Source organism: Sceloporus undulatus, chromosome 2 (genome assembly GCF_019175285.1).
Source record: "Sceloporus undulatus isolate JIND9_A2432 ecotype Alabama chromosome 2, SceUnd_v1.1, whole genome shotgun sequence".
NCBI classification, from domain to species: Eukaryota; Metazoa; Chordata; class Lepidosauria; order Squamata; family Phrynosomatidae; genus Sceloporus; species Sceloporus undulatus.
This window is the reverse complement of record NC_056523.1, coordinates 77,899,727-77,916,279: the sequence shown is the minus strand read 5'-3', so window position 1 is coordinate 77,916,279 and position 16,553 is coordinate 77,899,727. Positions and strand designations below refer to the sequence as shown.

General features: G+C 41.4%; 1 protein-coding gene across 3 annotated transcripts in view; it reads left to right on the top strand.

The window, feature by feature from the left end:
• Positions 1 to 16,553, top strand: part of RBM6 (RNA binding motif protein 6) — a 91,791-nt gene that overhangs the window by 61,332 nt on the left and 13,906 nt on the right. For 2 of the 3 annotated variants that reach the window (XM_042449014.1, XM_042449015.1), the window contains exons 7-15: positions 2,794 to 2,868; positions 6,815 to 6,875; positions 7,775 to 8,080; positions 8,315 to 8,475; positions 9,879 to 9,976; positions 12,734 to 12,776; positions 15,415 to 15,472; positions 15,725 to 15,816; positions 15,904 to 16,071. In XM_042449014.1, the coding sequence (XP_042304948.1) occupies positions 2,794 to 2,868; positions 6,815 to 6,875; positions 7,775 to 8,080; positions 8,315 to 8,475; positions 9,879 to 9,976; positions 12,734 to 12,776; positions 15,415 to 15,472; positions 15,725 to 15,816; positions 15,904 to 16,071 (1,062 nt within the window). The remainder of the gene's footprint in view (positions 1 to 2,793; positions 2,869 to 6,814; positions 6,876 to 7,774; positions 8,081 to 8,314; positions 8,476 to 9,878; positions 9,977 to 12,733; positions 12,777 to 15,414; positions 15,473 to 15,724; positions 15,817 to 15,903; positions 16,072 to 16,553) is intronic. The other variant, XM_042449016.1, reaches the window with a different exon arrangement.

Genomic DNA, 16,553 nt, shown 5'->3' with positions numbered 1-16,553 from the left:
GGGGCCGGGTTGCTGTCCCTTAGACAACTGAGGGGCCGAAGCCAAAAAATAAATAATTAATTCAAAAAATTAAATAAATAAATAAACTGGGACAAATGTAGGACAACATTTTCAAATGGTGGACACTTTTTTTAAAAAAAAAGTGGAGGGCACACACAAAAAAACCCTGATTTTTTAAAAAATGTTAATATAAATGCATGTTTCTGAGGCGTCTATAGACAATTGCCCCCCTTGCCCCTGCGCGCGAGAGGCCAAAGGCCCCGGCGGCAATGGGCGGCAGGACTGGGCTGGGGCCGGTCCCAAGGCCTTGCCGGGCCGCATCCGGCCTGCGGGCCGCAGGTTGCCTACCCCTGCTCTACAGAATGACTAAAACTGACTATAGCTATACCATTTTCATTCAACTTCTGTCTGGCAAGGAGGTGTTTCAAGAAGAGGCAAGATGTTGTACATCCATTTCCTTGCATGAAAATGAGCAAGTTAAAGATACAAGGATAAAGAATATACTGAGTGAAGTCAAAGGTTTTCATGGCCGGCATCCATAGTTTTCTGTGGGTTTTTCAGGCTATGTTCTAGAAGATTTTCTTCCTGAGTCTTTTCTGTTGTTTTTCCTGCTAAGCAACAGTTGTTCTTCAGAACATGCACAATACAAATCCAGTTTCCAGAGTATTGGGCATAACCTGCTGTGCCAGTTGCCTTTTGCTTGGATGATGTTGTTGCTCTCCCTTCCCCACTTCTGCCAGCCCTTTCTACCCATTGAAAACACTCTCAAGAAAGTTGGGGGAGCTACTAAAGTGTAGCAGTGTCTTTTACAGCTGCAATAAAAGGAGAGAAAAACTTAGAATGAGCTGGAGGAATTTTGCATTGCTCCTGCTCCAAGTTTCAGTCATCTCCTCTCTTGTAAGATTAGACTGCATTATTTGAGAGACAGCATGGCATAGTTGTTTGAGCATTGGACCATGACTGGGGACCAGGGTTTGATTCCCAGCTCAACCATGAAGCCACTATGTGACCTCGGGCAAGTTTCAGCTTCATGAGAAAGCAATGACAAATCCTCTCTAAGCAAATCTTGCCAAGAAAACCCATTAATCAGTTCGCCTTAGGGTTGCCATAAGTCAGAAATAACTTGAAGGCACACCACAATAACATTTAGTAGAGTAAAGGAGAGGAGAAAGAGTCATTGTGAAAGCTAGACTTCCAGTCACACCATTTGATATATTAGGCTTTTTAAGGGAGCCTGAAATCTAGCTTGGATGTTTGTAACCTTAAAAAAAAGGAGGTAGGAACAACTGATAACTATGCAGCTTGTTCTAGAATTTCAGAGTGAAGTTTAACTTGTTATAAATATACTTCTCATTTTCTTGAATTTGGGGAATTAGGATGGATCTACTGTATTTGTTTACAGGTTTTTGTCATATACTGTATTATGTTGAGTTCATTTGTGCTGACAGTACTTTAAGTGCGTTCAGAAAAAAACACTTGAAGGATTGTTTCTTTGTATTTTTTTTTTCAGAATAAGATGCGTAATTTATTTAGTCTCAGATGCCTGCTTAGATGTTTTAGGGAACAAATAATGTGGTATATTTAACAGGTCCCCTTTCCACAAAATGATTTGGAAGTGTTTGTGTCAGTGACTGATGACACCTAATTGTATTTATAATGATGAAAAGCATGGAGAAGATAGTATCTTACCAGCCATTTGTCAGATGTGAATTAAGAAATCTGGCTATGGGAACTTTTGTTTCCCATCCTCTTTTTTTAATAAATAAAAGAACCACAGATTGACTCAATACCCTTTTGTGCAGGCTAACAAGTTTTCAGTGCTCAGTATTTTATGTTGATTCTAGCTAGTGATAGAGCATTCCTGAGAGCTTCTATGTTTTGCTTCTTTGCCAGTAGAGATAGGTTGATAGAGGAAAACCTGTAGCTAGGTAAGACCATCTTCTTTCATGTACTGAATTCCTTTTAGCCAAGAAGTACCCACAGGGAGATCCCTGCTTTTTTAGCCTTAATCAGTATGGGAAACTTTGACAAAAGATAGTGATCTGGGAAAATTGTACTATCACACCTTTTTTTTTAAAACTGGAAGAATGACATCATTTGTTTTTCTGCACATGTGATCTTAAAGGTAGCTGTGATACAAATGTCACAAGCATATAATTTGTCTTCAGGCTGGAAACCAAATATATGTCTTTCCAGTTGAATATGAAAACCACCATGGTACAACTCAAGGTTTCAAAATGTAATATTAGAAAACATGTTTAGCAAACAAAGGCTTAGAATGAGTGGTATGATTATATCCATAGTTCATCACTCAAGATGTGATTTTTCCCTATTGTCGTAGTGTTTCAGTGGTGTGGCAGTCAATTACTGATGCTTTAGGATAAGAACAGGTGTCCTTGCTATTCAACACGTTTTGTCTTAGGCCCAGTCTAAGCTAAAGTTTACCATGATCATCTTTCTTCTACTCATCACACCCTGTACAGCACACTGGGAACATTGTCATGCATGTTTGTCATAGCAGAAAATTCCCCATTTGACTTCCATTTTGCAGAATGAATGTTTGTTTGTTTTTTGGCTTATGGACTTACACCAATATAGAGCCAATGTGCAGGAGTACAGTGGTCATATTACTGTACCTTTGTTTTTCATCAAGTTCTAACATTTCAGGTGTAAATCAGCCAGATGGCTTGCTCTTTCCAATACAGATTCTCGTCTTTTTTGTTTGTTTGTTTGTTATGATTAACATGTTAACTAACACACACACTCTCTCTGCCTCTCTGACTTTTTCACCAGGGAACTCTTACAATCGGTGGTAAGCAAGTGACTCTGGAATACAGCCCGTTTCCTGAATTTTGGAATTGCAAGCGAGTGAGTATGTGGAAGAGCCCTTTTAAAATTAATGTGGGAAGAGCAGTGACAAAGGGACTAGAAATATGGTATTTCTGAGGAAGAAATCTCAAGCCAATAGGAATTATAGAGGAATGGAAATACAGTGGGCCCTTCTTATGTGGGGGATCTGTTCCGGATCCCCTGCATAAAAGAAAAAAAGCGTAAGCTCGAGCCCCATTGGAAGTAATGGAGTGCATGCCCAGTATATGATGCCGTGTGAGCACGCGCCCCATTACTTCCAGGGCATGTGAGGCTATTTTCTGGTGCGGTTTCCAGTGTATGTTGGAAACTGTGTATGATGCACCTGCGTATGACGTGGGCGCACTGTAGGTGATTGGAATCATGTGACAAACCTGTCCAGAAACATGTAGAGTCTGTGAAGATGTATTAGGTTTGATAAGTCAAATGTTGGTCCAAATAGCCCACTCCAGAGGGGCACTATTATGACTTTTTATATTTGAAAGTGAAAATGAAAATTTGCCATATAAAGGTCTTATAGTACTGGTGTTAAGTGCTGCAAGGCTAGAAATAACCAAAGCATGGGAAACATTGAAAAATATTTTGATACAAAAGTGTTTAAATAGAATATGGTCCACAATTCTTTCAGAAAAATTGACAGTAGCAAGAGAAGACATAAATGAAGTTTGCTTGAAATTACTTAGAAGCTATTTATTGCTTATTTTTCTGGTGGTAATACTGGATTTAAACCCTCTTTGCATCAAAGAGAGATTTTGAAAGAACTCAAATGTATGGTGAATGACAACGACAGTGTTCTCGGTTTCATGATTTGGGGAGGAATAGAAGGAGAAGAAAAATAAAATTATGATATTTGTATTATCTTATGTATTCAATAAATAATATATGTATTTGAAAAAATTCAAATAAAATTAAAAAATAATTGTGGAGGGATAGATGCACCTTTTCTTAGTAGAGAAAATACCCATGTGTGTTAAAAATGCGCTTTATTTCAACATGGGTTCTCCCTATACCCATAGCCTGATGCCAGGGCTAGCCCATGGCAGGAGGAATGCATGCATACAGTTAGATTGTTGCTGGGTTGAAAATTCTTCATCTTATATTAGGGGGTGCAAGATGGAATTTCAGGGATGTAGCAAAGAGTGGCTTGTGTCCTTCAGTGATGAGTCATGAATCATCAGTCAGTCATTTCTGAATAAATTAGATTCTAAATTGCTCAGTCAAAACAGAAATTAGACTTCTTCATTTTCAAATGTGACACTACTTTTGTAGGAAGTGTGAACATTAATCATTTCCTAAACATTACCTAGGGGTGTGAGGTGTAGAAAAGGTTGGAAACCACTGCCTTAAGTCAGGGAGGAGCAGCATTTTTGGTCAAAGGCCACGGTTCCACAGGGATAATCTGGCACAACTATGTGTTGGTGGTGGGTGGAACTGAAGCAGGTTCAGAGCGCAAAGTAAGCAATTCCACTTCTTCCCTCTTTGCCTCCCTCCCCCCTATACTGAGGATTTCTAAGCACAGGACATCACTCTTGCAGATGACATTTGAAGTTAGGCCAAGAGCTACAGGTTGCCAACTCTTGTTCTAAGTGAACAGGTTCTTTGTGAATCACAGCCCAGTATTAAAATTCCAGATGTGCTTTTTCTTCTTTAAACTGGGGTGAGGAACTGTAGCCTGTGCATTTTGTGTGTTGTTCCTCCTCTTCATCCCTGCAGATCCCAAATTCTTTAGGTGAATTTTTTTTTAAAAGACAGTCACTGCTCCTAGAGGCCTCTAAGAGAGGCAGAGTTGCTGGAGGGCATACCCCCTCCCCAACCCTGTACCAGAAAATTTTGCCAAAACTTTGGAAGTTGCAACCAGAAGTTGCTTCCAGTTGTGATTCCTAGCTTCTCATCAGGAAACATATCTCTCTCCAAAATTATTTTCAGTTGAAAGCTGTATGAGGTGGTCAGTCATGGGGCCAAAAATTGGCCTCCATTGCTGTTGCACTGCTTTAAATATATCAGAATTAAAACAATAAAATGGAGAGCCAGTGTGGTGAAGTGGGTTTGAATGTTAGAATAGGCCTCTGGAAGAAAAGGGTTTGAATCCTCACTCAGCCATGGAAACCAACTGGATGACCATGGCAAGTCATTTTCTCTCAGCCTCAGAGAAAGGCAATAGTAAACACACACCTCCAGCAAATCTTGCTGAGAAAATTTGCTGTAAATCAGAGTCTTGCTCACATGTTAATACTGATTTCTTCTTTTAAAATAACTTCAAAAAAGTCTATATTTTGCTCTGAGCAGTTTTGCTGTGTATACTGGGCTGAAGCATCAGTGCCCCTATAAAATTGTTGGAGCATAGCTCCCATAATCTTTTATTACAGTCAGCTCCCCTCATCCACATTTTTTTTAATCTGTGGATTCAAGCATCCACGGCTTGAAAATGTTTTTAAAATATGTAAATTCCAGAAAGCTTTTGCCATTTTATATATTTTCTATGCCATTATATTGAATGGGACTTGAGCATCCACGGATTTTGTTATGCATGGAACCAAACCATCAAAGTTGTTAATTTTGGTAGTGATAGTAGTAGGAGCAGCATTAGTAGAACAAAGCAGCTATCGCATCAGGAAACAATGCTGCTTGGAACATTGTCATCAACGATTTTTTAATCTCAATGATTTATTTATCTAGTGAGATATAACATGTTTGAGATGTTGCTATTTCCAGTTTAGGCCCTTCAGTAGTTGTGCTCAAATGTGTTTTGTTTTCTGCCAACCTACATCTCCAGTAATGCATAAATGCATAATATTGAACGAGTGCCTTCCTCTTCCCTCTCCATCCCTTATTACTTTGGCTTCCACTTCCAGAGATTTTGGGAATGCTAATGTCGCATCATACTTTTCATAGACCAAGGTTGGAAATTGAGGCCTATGGACTGCATTGCTCTTGGTGGGTTTCATGGTAGCTCTTAGAAACTCCAGTGATCTCTCCAAAGCCCCCAGTATCCCTCTAAATTTTTTACTGGCCAAAAATACCACATTTTTCAGTTTTTTAAAAAAGACACTCTACTTCCTTCCATTCCAAGTATATGTAAAAGCTTACTTCAGTTTCCCCCCTCCTGACTCTAGCTTCAGTTGGAAGTGGATGTGATGTCACTTTCATTCCCCTCAAATGGGAGATGCAGCATCACAGTGTGGTCCTCTGAAGCTCCAGGGGTGACTGAAATAACAACAATAATAATACATTTTATTTATAGCCCGCCTCTCCCTGCGGATTGAGGCAGGTTACAACAAACAAGAATAACAATAAGATACTGTACAATATACAATTAAAATCCACATTTCTAATTAGTCACCTACCCCAAACCCCTTCTAATCCTAAAAAGAACTAAAAACAATAACAATATAAGATAAACAACAATATAATATACTGATTCAAATAAAAATTAGCTAAAATTAGAGGTAATTAGAGGCGAGACATCTATCTTTCTTGGGTTAGACAGGGGCTATCAATATCAGTGGAGGGGAGGCTAATCTGGAAAGGCCTGCCTGAAGAGATCTGTCTTAACAGCCTTCTAGAGTGGTAATGTGACAGATCTCCTCCATAATCTAGGAGCAGCAGATGAAAAGGCCCTCTGGGTTACTGCAGCCAATCTGGTCTTCTTAGGCTGCAGTAAATTCTTCCCAGAGGACCTAAGTGTGTGAAGTGGATTATGTGGAAGAAGGCGCTCCTGCAAGTAGTCTGAAATGGGGTGGCCTGCCTCTCTGATTGAAAGCAGGCCCACTCCTGAACTAGACATCGCCTTGTAGGTAGGCAGCACCCTTGCATCTTGCTATAATATGTAGGTTGAGCCTTAGCAAAGATTTTGTTTACCAGAAATTGTCTTGCTGTGCATACAAATGGCAAATTAGCTTAGAGAGACTTAAGCATTCTATCCTTATATTACACCTTTTTATTGCAGTGTAAAGCAGCCCTTGTGGCGTATCGTTCATGCTGCTATTTCTGCAGATTGCCAAGAACTGGTGAGCTTTCTTTTCTTACTATGTTAAGTTGGCGTTTCATGTATGAGTAGGAATGTGAATTCTAAATGAATTTTTTAAAAAGTGGGATGCATACATTAGTATGCATTTCTAATATTATTGGATTATGTATTATGCTTCTTTCTTCAGATGGTTAGTTTAATGAGGAAAGCTCTTGTAAAACAAATATGGGAAAAGAGTAGAGCTCAGAAAATTTACTGTTTGGGGCTACAGCACCTAGACTCTCTCAGCCAACTGCCCAATGGCTGTACTACCTCGGGGATTCTGGGAATTGTGGTCTCACAAATTTTCAAACTCTAGGAAAGAACATTCTTGGACAGAGACAGCCCTTCAGTTTGCATGACTCATTTAGTTCTGGGTTTGGTGTATTGTTCTGAAGGTAAAGAATCACATCAGACTCTAATATAGTGTTGCTAAGATAAGGGTTACCAAAGGCTGGAAGCAGTCCAGAAACTGGTAAAGGTAAATGAAGAACTATGAGTAGCCAAGGTTGCGAGTTCAAGACCAGCAAAAGGACCCAAGCTTGACTCAGGCTTGCATCCTTCCGAGGTCGCTAAAATGAGTACCCAGACTGTTGAGGGCAAATTAGCTTACTTGCTAATTAGCTTACTTGTTGTTCACCGCTATGATCTTTGGAATAACGGTATATAAATAAAAACAAATTAAATAACTAGTGGTACTATTCTTTGCTTAGATGGAAGCTCACATACCATTTGTGTATGTAAAACTATTGTGTTTGCAGTTGACAAGTCTGTTCTTGTATGGACTTGTATGTAGATAAACAAATTAAAATAGTATATGCTACCTAGGACTAAGACTTAATTTTTTTTTAACATAGTAGATATTCCTGTAATGGCTTCCTTAATTTTATTTTTTCCTAGTAACAGACGAAAAAGGTGAAAAAAGTGAAAAGGAGGAAGAAGAATTGCTACCTGAGAAACCAACATCAGAGGAAGAAATTCTTGAGGAGCCTGTTCCTTCACAGGAGCCACCTCCTCAGAAAGTTGCTTCTGAACAGCAGTGCCAGCCTCCAGACACAGAACTCAAGAAGAAAGATGAAAGCAGAGAAGAGTGCCCTTCACAGGAAAGGAAAAGGGACTCTGAAATATACCCACCTCGGAAAGAAAACCAAGAACGTGGTTCAAGAAAGACCATGGAGACCAAACACCAGGATGATGAGAGTAAAAGTAAGTGGATTATGCTTGCAGCCTTATTGTCTTATTTGCTTTCATAATGGACAATTGAGTTTTGTTAATTTGCACAAATTTTAAATTGCAGGTGGCAGTTCAGCATTCTGTTTTCTGTTTATCAGTTAGGTTGTTGAGTAGCCTTCATGTCATGTCACCCAGACGTGGAAAAGATCGGTGTACCTATCCTGATGAAATACTTTTTTCTTTTTCTCCTTGTGTTATTTTTCATAGCAATTATGTTAAAACGCATCCCTCGCTTCACTCCACCAGAAGTGATTGTGGGACTTCTGGCACCTTATGTCCGTCTCTCTACTTCAAGTGTACGGGTGATGAAGAACAAAGCTGGCCGGATGGGCTACACCTATGGCTTCATTGAACTGGACTCACATGCTGTATGTTATCTACTTTCTCCTTATCCACATCATCCTTTCTGCACAGTATAATGTCAAAGAGCAATTGGCTCATTATGCAATGGCCCCCATTTTGGCTTGTTTTGGTTTACCATGTTTCAGTTAGTTTATTTTAAATTGTTTTACACTCCCTTTAATAAGTCAGCTTTGTAAAGCACAGTTTGAAGTTGGTTTCTTTTAGTAACTCAAAGGCCTGTTACAGACTGCCAAAATAAAGCTGCTTCGGGTCTCTTTGGAGGTATGCTGTTTAAATGATGCATGCATCCTAAGAATCCAGAAGCTGCACCAAAGCTGCACTCCAGTGCTTAGGAATGGAGTGTGGCTTTGGCGCGACCTCCAGACTCTTAGGACCCATGCATCATTTAAACAGCATACCTCCAAAGAGACCCGAAGCAGCTTTATTTTGGCAGTCTGTAACAGGCCAAAGTTAACATTAACCACAGTTTGTTTCATTTTGGAAATTGATGCCTGGTTGTAAGTAGCCATCAGTAGGGTTTATCCTCTGCACAGTGTAATTTAATAATGGCTATGCTAGATACATCTAGATTTCTATATCAGATATTTATTTTCAAAGTAGTTTATTGTTTTGTAGAAGTTACACAGAGTGGCCATTCACACTGCAACTTCAACAATTTAATGATGAAGTCATTTTGGAATAGCTTGGGCACAACATGAAGTTGCGACAAAGTGTAATGCCACCATTCTAAAGAAATTCAGTGTGTCATAAGGTAAATTAGGTTCAGAAATCTAAATATATGGCTTCTTATTTAAGCATATTCCACTTACTCCATTAGATTTAATAAAATTTTCTTTCTCTGCCACCATAAATGGCTTAAAATATTTTGGTTACTGGGTAAGTAACTGAGCTGAGATTGTTAACATTGGTGTGTTCTACACTTTACAGGGGACATGTTCCTTCTCTAATTCTTTGTAGTCACTTTCTGTTTCAATTAGCTACTGCTGCACTTGTTTAGGTAGTAAAGGTTAGGCTGGTATCTTAGTGCAGCTGGTTTCAGAGGTGCTTAATGGCTGAGACAAAGATGATAGAAGCTCATTTGTTCTACTTGGAGGAGCAGGGGAGCTTGCTTGGATTTGAGTCATCAGAGGAACATGTGGCGCCTTGTTAATGTATCCCTGGGTCCAAACAGTCAGGCCTGAACAGACTGCTTTGGGTCACTTCGGAGGTATGCTGTTTAAATGAGGCCAGAAGCCACACCAAAGCCACGCTCCAGTCCTAAGGACTGGAGCTCAGCTTCTGGCCTCTTAAGATGCGTATGTCATTTAAACAGCATACCTCCAAAGTGACCCGAAGCAGCTTTATTTTGGCCTGTCTGTTCAGGCCCTAGGCTATTTTTTCCCTCTTAAAAGGATTTTTCTTTTCTCAGGAGGCACTCCAGTTAGTGAAAGTTTTACAAGATCTGGATCCCCCAATCAGTATTGACGGTCGTGCAGTGGATGTAAACCTAGCCACAGGAAAGAGAAGGTACTAGATTCCACTGTAAACCATTTGCTTGTAATGACTCTGTGTTATCAATTTGTGTTTTCAGTATGCATACATATGCATATTGACTGGGCTGTGATGGCCCATTTTTTTTGACAGAAATGATTATAATGTAGCTGTATTTATTTGTTTGTTTGTTTGTTTATATCCTGCCTTTCTCCCCAGAGGGACACAAGGCAACTCACAGATAAAACCTTTAAAATTATTATAAAATTCGAACAATTAAAATATCTATACAGTGCGTCCTTTTTTACATGGGGATCCGTTCCAGACCCAGCCCCACTTAAAACAAAAAGCACATATGCTCAAGCCCCATTACATGCCATTTTTTCTTCTGGTGCATGGCATATACTGAAAGCAGCATATAATGTGCCCGCATATGATGTGGGCATACTGTATATAAAATCACATAAGATATATACAATAAAATATAATATAAAATCACATAAAATATAGTTAAGTTAAAAACAGATTAAAAACCCGCCTGCTCCACCGTGCTATGCATTATGTACAGAAAGACTGCCGACATAAAAATATTTTTACCTGGCAGCAAAAGGCCAGCAGGGAGGGGGGCAGCCTAGCCTCCTGAGGAAGGGCATTCCATAGAGTAGGAGCAGCCACTAAGAAGGCTCTCTCATGTGTCCTCACCAGACAAGCCTGTGATCTTGATGGGACTGAGAGAAAGCCTTCTCCTGCAGATCTTAGGGCTCTTGAAGGTTCATATTGGGAGATAGTCTTTCAAATAGTCTGGACCCAAGCTGTGTAGGGCTTTATAGGTCATAACCAGCACTTTGAATAGTGCCTGGAAATGAACGGGCAGCTATTTGAGCTGTTTTAACAAGGGAGTTATATGCTCCTGTAACTGGCCCTGGTCAGCATTCTGGCTGCAGCATTTTGAACCTGCTGAAGTTTCCGGACAGTTTCTAAAGGCAGCCCCATGTAGAGTGCATTGCAATAGACCAAATGGGATGCATGTGCCACTGTAGCCCGATCTGATGTCTTAAGGAACGGGCACAGCTGGCTCACATGTTTAAGCTGTGCAAATGTACTCCTGGCCACTGCTGAGACCTGGGCATCCAGACTCAGAGTGAAGTTCAGGAGCACACCCAAGCTGTGAGCCTGAGATTTCAGGGGGAGTGTAATCCCATCCAATCCAGGCAAAGCCCCAATTCCCTGATCTGCCTTAGGACTGACAAGGAGCACTTCTGTCTTGTCTGGATTAAGCTTCAATTTGTTTGCCCTCGTCCAGTCCATTACTGACAGCAGACACTGGTTCAGCACAGAGACAGCTTCCTTGGAGTCAGGTGGAAAGGAGAGATAGAGTTGGGTGTCATCAGCATACTGATGACACCTCACTCCAGAACCCTGGATGACCTCTCCCAGCAGTTTCATGTTGAATGTTGTTGAATAACACGAGACAGAACAGAACCTTGAGGGACCCCACAGGCCAGTGGCCAAGGCATTGAACAGGAGTCCCCCAACACCACCTTCTGAGTCCACCCCTACAAGAAAGACTGGAACCACTGCATAACAGTGCCCCCAAGTCACATTTCTGAAAAGCGGCCCAGAAGGATACCATGGTCGATGGTATTGAACGCCGCTGAGAGATCCAGCAGGACTAAGAGTGACACACTCCCCCTGTCCAGTTCTCTGCATAAGTCATCCATCAAGGCGATCAAAGCTGTCTCTCTCCCATATAGCCAGATTGAAATGGATCTAGATAATCCGTTTCATCTAGAAACTCCTGAAGCTGGGAGGTCATCACTGGCTCCAGAACCTTACCCAAGAATGGAATATTAGAGACTGGCCTATAGTTATCCAAAGTAGTAGGATCCAGGGTGGTCTTTTTCAGTAATGGCCTCACAACAGCCTCCTTTAGACAAGATGGAAATCTGGCTTGCTGCAGTGAGGCATTGCTCACCTCCCTTACCCACTTGGCCAGTCCCTCTGTGGCTGCTTTCAGAAGCCAGGAAGGACAAGGATCCAGTATGCATCTGGTGGCCCTCACTTCTCCAAGGATCCTGTCCACATCCTCAGGCTGCACAAACTGAAACTTATCCAACAATGCAGAACAAGCAGGTGCTGAGATTACATCTGCTGGGCCTGAATCAACTACAACATCCAAGTCAAAGTGAATCTGAGTGATTTTGTTTGCAAATTGCCTCACAAATTCTTCTCAGTGAGCTGTTGAATGGTCTTTGTTTTGTTCTTGGGAGCCAGAATGTAGAAGGCCCCTAACCACTCAGAACAGCTCTGCTGGATGACACTGTGCAGATGCAATGGTGGCAGAGAAGTATAATTTCTTCGCTGCTTCTATTGCCTTGGCATAGGCCTTCTGGTCGGATTCACTACAAGTCTTCTGCCATCGTCACCCTAGTCTACTTCCCACTCCTTTTGTCACCGTCAGCTCCCTAGTGAACCAGGGGGCATGTTTTGTGGGAGGGGACACTTAAGCGCAATCGTGTCCACTGCCCTGGCCATTTCCGTATTCCAGAGATCTGCTAGGGCTTCGACAGGATCACTTGCTAAGGCAACAAGAAACTCCCCATGAGCTATCAGGAATCTGTCCAGATCCATAAGCCTAATATCTTGTATTTTTGTTTGGTTTCTATAGGCCAACTGGCCCACTACTGTTGTAAAGCAAAATTAACCCTTCCCACTTATGCAACACATTCAGAGCCTTCTGTTTAATCATAATATTAACTGTTAGTAACTCATGTCTATCTTATTTTTTTCTAGAAATGAATATGGAGACCAGGGTGATTCTTCCCGCTATGGTCAGGTATGCTTGTAGTATAATCTGTGATGGCACTCAAGGGAGTTAGCCATTTTCTTTCAGCTGTGCTGAGACTAAATAATAGAATTGTACATATAAGTATTTGTTGGCATTCTTAAACATCCTCTCAGTTGAGCAGGAAGTTGTCCTCTTTAGTCAATATGTGGAAGACTAGGCATTTCTGTCCTACATATTTGGCCTGAATGAGAACCGTTTGGTGTCATTTTCCAGTAGATAAGAATGGTGCATCCTGGACTATGAGTTGCTCCTCCCACTTGCTCCTAGTAGGCAGGACAAAGAATGAAAAGGGAGCCCTCCCCATGTAGCAATGTGGGGGAGCAACCCCTTTGAAATCCAGTCTTTTCCTGCCACCTGCTCCTAGAGGGCATTTGCTGAGCTCTCTGATTGTTGTGACGACCATTTTAGGAAGTCCTTCTCCTGCCTCTTTCTGACTTTCACTATTGCCTTTGTAAAAAAAAACAAACCCACTTCACTTTCTGTCTCTCCGTCCCTCTCTCCTCCTGCTGCCTGTCTCAACCTGTCCTTCGGTCTTTCCTCCCATCTTAACTACCCTGGGGAATTCAAAGCAGGAAGGGAGATTTATTGAAGAGGAAGCTTAGGAAGGAAGAAGAAATGACCATGGCAACTGGTAATTCTTTCTTCCGCCTGACCTCCCTCCCTCTGGCCTGCAGAGGGCAATGGCCGATGGAGGAGGAATTTTGACAACAGCCAGAGGAGTGGAATCCCCTTCACAGTACTACATCTTCCCTTCACCACTTCCTAGCCCTTGACAGGTCTGTGGACAGGGAGGTGTGCAGTTCCAGGGGGAGTGTGAATAATGAGGGGACCCAGATCTGCCCCAGGGGTGGAGAAAACTGTCCCCGGAACTGGAGGCACGGATAGGGACCCTAGTGTCTAGGGAGGCCACTACAGCTGCTGCTGCTACCTTGGGGATCACATAAGACCATTCCAAGTCCCCTGGGAAGTTAGAAAGAGGGCAAGTTAACACCTGGTACAGATACACACCTCAATCAAGAAAGGTTACCATTTCATGTTTGGAAACTGAGCAGAGCATGTTGAGGGCCAAGGGCTACTCCAACAATTTCATGAATACCATGCTGGAAGCCAGGAGGTCTTCTGCTGTCAGAATATGAGTTTTTCGCAGATGGTGCAAGTGGAAAGGGCTGAATCACAGGCACATCTCATTAGTGTCACTGCTGAAATTTCTTCAGGAAGGCATTGACTGCAGTCTACTATCACAGGTAGCAATATCACTTGACATGGTGGCAAGAGTGACATCACACCCTGATATCCACACCTTTCTGAACGGGCTGTCTTGAACAGGCCATTGCTTTCCGACCTGCTACCTGGACACAGTACTCAAGGCACCGAGAGTAGCTTCTTCAAGCTTCTACAGAAGGTGACTCTGAAGCACCTTATGTGGAAGGTACTGTTGCTCATGGCCATCACCTCAACCTGTAAGGTCTCAGAATTGGAGCATATATTGTTTTGGGATGACCTCAGCATATTCAGATTTGACTCGTTATTGCTGTGTCTGGACCCAACCTTCATCCCCAACGTCAGTTCGGCTTTCCACAGATAACAGGAGGTGATCCTCTCATCATTCTGCCCTTGACTTGAGAGCAATTGGAAAGGATATGGCATGTGTGTGAAGTGTGGAGGACCATCAGGATTTATCTAAAGAGAACCAGAGAATTCTGGGCATCTGAGACATTGTTCATCTCTTTCCAACCATAGTCAGTGGGAAAGAAAGTCTGTACCTCCACCTTGAGCAGTTGGATCAAGTCTTGCATTGTGGCCTGCTATGAGTCCTTGAATGCTTCCACCCTACCAGGATCATGGCCCATTGCACCAGAAGTGCAGCCACTATGGCAGCATGGGCCACCAGTGCCCTCTGACAGAAATATGTAGGGTGGCCACTTGGAAGTCTTTTTGCATCTTTGTCATGCACTACAAGTTTTACTCCTTCAAATTGGCGGAGGCTGTTGTAGGAGAGTCCTACAACAGCTGATACAATCTGAGGATGACCACCCTAGTGAGGGTAGCTCTGGCAACTCCTGTAGTCCAAGATGCTCCACCCTTATCTACTGAGAAAAGGAATGTTACATCTTACCCATGAGACCTTCATTTCCAGTAGATAAAGGTTGAGCATCTTACCCACCCAAAGAGTGCTGATGTTGTCTGGGCTCCCTGATTTTTACAGGAGCTGAACCTATCTTTACCACTGTGGCTGTTGGCTTTAGTTGTTCTTTCTTCTTCTTCCTTTTGGACTACTACCACTGGGTAAGGTAAGCTGGGTAAGTGACTGAATTCTGAAAAGGTTGGAAAGGACTCCTTTTCATTCTTCCTCCTTCCTACTAGGAGCAAGTGGGACGAGCATCCCATACTCCAGGATGCTCAATCCTTACATACTGAAAATGACCGTCTTGTAGTTAAGATCTAACATTGCTATACATTACTATCTGTTAGCTTTGTTGAACTGTGTCTTCTTGCTACAGAAATATATTTACTCTGTTCTTGCAACATTAGTGCATGTAAATTAACTTGGAATGCTTGTGGTGGGAAAATGTTCTGTTAATCCTATGTCTCCAGGCTTGTATTTTTAAATGTGTTTGTATTTTAGGGCAAACGAGACAGGAGCGACAGGAGAGGTTCTGATTCACAGAAACGACGATCAGATTGTAAGACACAATCTCTTTTTTTCAATTGTTTTTCTTGGCACATTACAGATACTAATTTTGTTAACTCACTATTTTGTATTTAAAATGTGTCTTCTGTAGAATTATGATTTCAGTCAAAATAAAAAGCTCACAAACAAACCTTGCTTTTAAAATGGCTATGCCTTAAAACAATGAGAGAAGGGTAAGACAGTCTCAGCTTAAGATGTGTATCATCTATGGAAGTGCATGACCTTTTTCTTTCTTTCACTTTAGCATCTTCTGATGTTTCCACATTCATTTATGACCCAGACACTGGAAACTATTTTGATCCCATATCAGGGGTATATTATGATCCCAATACTCAGGTAAGAGAGTATGCTTGCATGTGTTCTCATTTTGCCATTTGCTTACCAGGACATATTATCTAAGTGTTTGTTAAATGTCTCTACCAGAGAGAAATACCAATGGGTCGAGAAGCATCTAAATCACCCCCACCACCATCACCACCATCACGTAGTGGAAGGAGACGTAAAAGCAGAGAAAGGTCAAATGAAAGAGAGGAGACCTACAGCAGAGATAACAGAGAGAGACGGGAGAGACACAGAAACAAATCAGCCAAGGTATATATTTGTGTCATAAAATCACTGTTATGAATCTCCCGCCCTACATAGTCTTAATCTGTAGAGAGGACTGAGGAATCAAGCTACTATAACTGAAGCCTACCTATGAAATTAGGTAAGTCTAGAAATTTGCAAAAAAAATTGCATAGAATTGGGCTTCCCTTAGATCAGTGGTACTCAATTTTTTGACTCGTGGGGTCCCCCCCCCCACACCTTTATATTTACATGTGGACATTGCAACCCCCCCACTCAGTGTTGAATATAAATAAAAATACTTTGTTTATTTAATGTGCACATTTTAATTCACGTATGGATGTATGTTCATTTTTTAACATGTTAAAAGAAAATAACATCATCCAAATTAGAACAGTATTATTTAAGTAAATTCAATATTTAGATCATCCAGGATTTCCTCTCCAGTTAATAATAATTCTTTAGACGTCTGGTTACTTAAAAATATAGGCTATTATCTCAAATAGATC